A 5,630-nucleotide genomic window follows, 5' to 3' on the forward strand; every position below is an offset into this window, starting at 1 on the left:
ATCAATCAAAATCATTAAGGAGGATAAAGTTACGATACTGCTGTCAGGTCATTAAAGATTGCATATTTTGACTTTAAAATTGATTCACTAATAGCGTCTTTGCATCGGAAATAAACACAGTTATTCTAAAAACAGTTGTTGGCATGATACGGGTTATGAATTTAGCTGAAGCACGCCTCCGAATGAGGGAATTTCTCGCTGCATAGAACCCTATTGGTGGCCAACGACTGTTGTCTGCTCTTTGTTTGGGTTGTTGTCTCTTTGACACATTCCCCATTTCCATTTTCAATTTTATTTTCGTAATCACTTTTGAATACACAATAAACTTTTTTTGGAAAGTGATATCTTTCGAGGTTAATTTTGCCAAAAATAATTATGAATATTTGCTAATTACCATCAACGGCCTTTAGCAACAGTATTATATAACGCTTTAAATGTACTGAAATATCCAAATTAGTTGTGCAATCATGAAAAATAAAATATGGTAGACTATTTAAATTAAAATATTAGTACGAAGTAAAATCTTTAAGGTTTGTCCCTGTGAGGGAAACACATACAGGGAAACAATATCCTGACCTCTTCTTGACTACGTATTGGAAATGATAATATAATAGTGTACCAATTTTACTGCACAAGATGTGCATTTCAACAATAAATGTCTCGTCAGTAATGTTCGAGACCAGAATATTTAAAAAAAAAAGAGGAGCTGATAACCAAACAGGAACTATATCAAAGGTATGGCCAACGTTTTGTATAAAATCAATTCCTCTCCAAAATTTCCCCCTCAACATATAACCTGTCGCTATTGATTACTCGAATTGGATTTGGAAATCGAATACAAATGCATTACACTTTAATCATTAGTCGGTTTTGGTGGGGTTCGTGTTGCGTTAGTTTTTCCATATTACTTTTTGAATACGGTTTTTTTTTAATTCTTGCTTTCCCATGTCGTTGTTCATTTTATTTTCGACTTAGGAGTTTGAATGTCATTACTTTTGATGGTATTTTTCGCCTCTCTTTTATGAACGATACTCGGAATGTCTTTTTGGTTTAAATTTTTTTCTCTTTCTTATACGTTAAAAAGATATCTAGAACAGTGTTAATTTTGATACCCAGTGAGTCAATAGATGACAATAAAAAAAACACCACAAGAAGGATAAGAGTAACTTTAAAAAACTCGGGTGCAAAATCCACATTCAGTTATCCTCTTAATGATATAAATCAAGTGATATTAAAAGTGCTATAACATTATAAATATCAAGTCTGAAAATTCAGATATCGTTATTACAGACAACTACACCAATACCACTATTTGGCAACGATAACGATACAGAAGTCTTAATTGGTATAAATGAAAAAGTAAAAAGAAAATTATCTATCGATGATAATTTTATCACCTGTATTTCTGCGCAAATGCCCCCCCCCCCCCTTTTTTTTTTTTTAGATAAAGCAGGTTTAATTTTTCATAGGCTAAATCATTTCAAGGATATACACGAGACAGTATTCACAAGAAAAGTATTAAAGAATTAATATATTTCAAAAAATCTGTCATTGTTGTAACTTATCTCTAATGTTTCTGGATTGCCCTCAACCATGTACTAAAAAGTTTACACCTTACAGCAAAATCTGCATGGTTTAATTCTTCTATTTGTGATGTTACAGGTTATGGCATCATCCAATAGTACATTATGTGGTGTATGTGAAGCCCAGCACGTGACGACAGACGCCTCATTCTGGTGTCCTGACTGTGATGAAAAATACCAGCTTTACTGTTTACAACACGAAAGTCCATGTTGTCCTCATTGTGTTACAACCACCCACAATACATGCGACTTAACGGCACTCGATGAAATTGTTAAAACTTCCAAAACCTCCGCATTATTTGACAATTTGGAACAAAGTCTGGAAGATTTAAAGGGAAATTTAAAAAGAATATTAGAACACCGAGAAAAGAATTTATCAAAAGTACAGCAGAGCAGAGAGAAAATACAGTCTGAAATAAAGACAATGCGCGACAAAATAAATAAACATCTCGACTGTATCGAGCAAAAAATCTTACAGGATTTGGGGGATGTTGAAAAGGCAGTTAACTCAGAGCTACGATGTATTAACACAAAACTTATCGATCACACCAAAACCGTAGAAGAGCTACATACCAATATTTCTGCACTTAAGAAATATGCATCAGAATTACAGGTTTTTGTTGGAATGAAGGGAATTGAGACCGATATAGAACATGAAGAAAAGTTCATAGAGTCATTGTTGAAAGATGGTAGTCTACAACATGTTGATATCGAATTTAAAGAGGATCACAAAATGTCTGACGCATTATCCATTGCAGAATATGGAAATATATCTCGCATTACCAGTTCTCCTACAGTTACTATTAAGACTGAGAAAAATAAACAAGCCCAATTCTTGATCGCACCTTCTCTTGCAAAGAAAACAATTAATGATATTAATCTGTTTTCACATAAAAAAAACTTAAAATACCAGAACTTAATAGTTCAAGTAGGCTTACAGGATGTACAATCACACCTTCAGGTAAGATTGTTCTTGTTGACTGGAATTGCCAAAATGTATTAATCCTAAGCGAGAACGAATCGTTAGAAAATCAAATAAGAGTATCGTATCAGCCTGTAGATGTCAGTTGTATTGATGAAAGAACCATTGCGATTTCCCATAAAGCTGTTCCACTTAAAATCGACATTTTGAACATATCTTCAAAGCATATAGAGAAAAACATTATAACAGCATATCCATGTTACGGTATCACGTATGGACAAGGAAGACTTATGGTATGCTCATCCAGCACAGGTATTCAGTCAGAAGATGTTTCTGGTGATGATTTTTCCACTATAGTTGAGCAACAACAGCTTTCTAGTTGGAATTATGTAACAGCATCTGAGGATAAACTGTATCAAACAAATCCTGGAAGTAACACCGTCACATGCTACAACATCACAGGAGAGAGGGTATGGGAATTCAACAATATCTCAGTTCTTCGGGATATACGTGGTGTAACAACAGACACGAGCGGCAATGTATACGTTGCATGCACAAGGAATAATAGTATCGTGGTTCTTTCGCCGAATGGAACACAAGCAAGAAGTCTTGTAGGAAAAGCGGGTGGTTTACATAAGCCACATGGAATTTTCTTTGACAAAACAAGGAATAACCTTCTTATAGCGTGTTATAATGGAGACGTTCATATGTATAAGGTGTCATGAGAAACCTTTCACTTTTTAAACATTAATTTGTAATTCCATGTCTGTTTGCTAGTTGCAAAATCTTCTTTTATAGAGCTTATATTTTATTTGTTTTAATGACTTTATATATGTTATAATGCGAGAAAATTTCATTTTAAGATTTAAGATTTTCTTATATGTGTTTTACCCTATATAATTTACAGGATTTTGCTCATCAATTTTCGTCATTTTCGATGGTTTAGGCTCCTTAGTGCTTGTTTAGATTTTCAATTTATTTTAGCTGACAGAAGTAGTATGACTAACATTTTGTTTAAATACGCATTGGTTCATCAAATACGCCACTTAAAATTAACAAAGGAAATGGGGAATGTGTCAAAGCGACAACAACCCGACCATAGAACAGACAACATCCGAAGGCCACCAATGGGTCTTCAATGTAGCCAGAAACTCCCGCACCCGGAGGCGTCCTTCAGCTGGCCCCTTGAAAAATATGTATACTAGTTCAGTGATAATGGACGTCATACTAAACTCCGAATTATACACAAGAAACTAAAATCAAAAATCATACAAGACTAACAAAGGCCAGAGGCTCCTGACTTGGGACAGGCGCAAAACTGCTGTTATCTGCTCATTTGTCGGGATGTTGTCTCTGTGACACATCCCTCATTTTCATTCTCAATTTTACACTAATAAATATATCTATTACTTCCACTTGTTCAATATTTCTGATGGTAGTAACTTCAACCAAACTACTTAGTGCTTCGGTGCTTTTATAAACTTACTATTTAGTTTATAAAGAAAAAGACAAACCTTGAAAATTCTTTTGATTTTAAGGATAATCTCTTTCATAGGTAGATCCAATACATTGGTATATGACCTGGTAGGCTAGACTTTTTAACATTTTCTTTTTCATTATTTAAGTTTTCAGATTTTTGGTAATTCTTTATGAATAAATCCGTCCGACCGAAACACCTCAATACCAAAAGACTGATTGACATGTAGCTTTAAAACTTGATAGGATTATTAGGTCGTCATATTCTCTTGACGGTGCTACATTCATCACTATCATACATACGATCAGAAAACCTCTTAGGGTCAACTATAAATGACATATTTCCTTATAATATATAATAAACTCAAAAATGCACAGAGTAGAAAAATACTGTAAAGAATAAAAAAGAAGACATATAATACAAAAAACTTGCATCAACACTAACTAAACTCTTCAAATAATTCAAATATTGATGACATAGACAATATACCGAGATGAGACATGAAATGATCATCCTTCACTGACACTATTCCCAGCTATGCGTGGGGTTTGTATTGTCCTAACGTTACTTTTGACATTGATATGCGTTTTTGGTCGCTTGTTTGTTGTTCTCTAATTATTTGGTTTCTGATCTCACTCAAGCATGGTGTGTTTGTTATACCTCATTATCTACATATATGAAGGGGACGAACGACATCAAAGGGACATTCAAACATATAAGTTCAAAATAAACTGACAACGTTGTTATATTGCACGGCAAAAGAAAGAGGAAAAAAGACCAAAAGGCAAACAACTATATAAAACACAACATAGAAAACTAGAGACTGAATATAAAGATTACTTAATAGAAATCATATAAACAATAATGACCTTATTGAAAAAGAAAAACTCACTTTACATTCACTAACCACCTTGAGGCACTCACATAAAAATGTTTTACCACGAATAAAATGTTTGAACACATACTATAAAAGAGGGGTGAAAGATACCAAAGGGACATTCAAACTCATAGATAAAAAATAAACTGAAGAAAATGTGGCTTAAAAAGGAAAAGACAAACAGACAAATTATAGTACACCAGAGACAACATAAAAAACTAAAGAATAAGCAACACGCACTCCAACAAAACTGGGGGTGATCTCTGATGGTCATTAAAGGTATGCAGATCCTGCTCCACATGTAACAATCGTCATGTTGCTTTGTTATTACAAACATGGTAAATAGTCTATTCCGGTAGATCACATTTGTAAAAAGGGAACAGGATTGTATGAACGACATAAGGAACATATTCGATATCATCTGTGAAACGGATATTCTATAACGGTCAACCATTTTAAACGATTGTATGTAGAAAAGGTTAACATAATTTAACCATACACAAACATTAATAAAAACATGAGAGAGTGGTCACGAATAATCTATTTCACAGTTTTTAAGACAAATTTGTTGATGCTTCTGCAATCAATAAGTTATTTGAGACCTGATACAGATTATATTTATCAGGTCTCAAATAACTTATTGATTGCAGAAGATCACTTTGGTATCTTTATTGCATACTTCTTTGCTGTTACAAAAAATAACTCGACCGTCAGCTTCAAGCTGAATATCCATGTGCATTGGTGACTGGATGACCAGGTCAATTACCCAGT

General features: G+C 33.7%; 1 protein-coding gene across 1 annotated transcript; it reads left to right on the forward strand.

Moving 5' to 3' along the window:
- Positions 1-1,665: 1,665 nt before the first annotated feature.
- Positions 1,666-3,230, forward strand: LOC139521448 (uncharacterized). The gene is made up of 2 exons (XM_071314922.1): positions 1,666-2,544; positions 2,730-3,230. The coding sequence occupies exons 1-2, from the start codon at positions 1,666-1,668 to the stop codon at positions 3,228-3,230; spliced, it is 1,380 nt and encodes a 459-aa protein (XP_071171023.1).
- Positions 3,231-5,630: the final 2,400 nt, after the last annotated feature.

Source organism: Mytilus edulis, chromosome 4 (genome assembly GCF_963676685.1).
Source record: "Mytilus edulis chromosome 4, xbMytEdul2.2, whole genome shotgun sequence".
Lineage (NCBI taxonomy): Eukaryota > Metazoa > Mollusca > Bivalvia > Mytilida > Mytilidae > Mytilus > Mytilus edulis.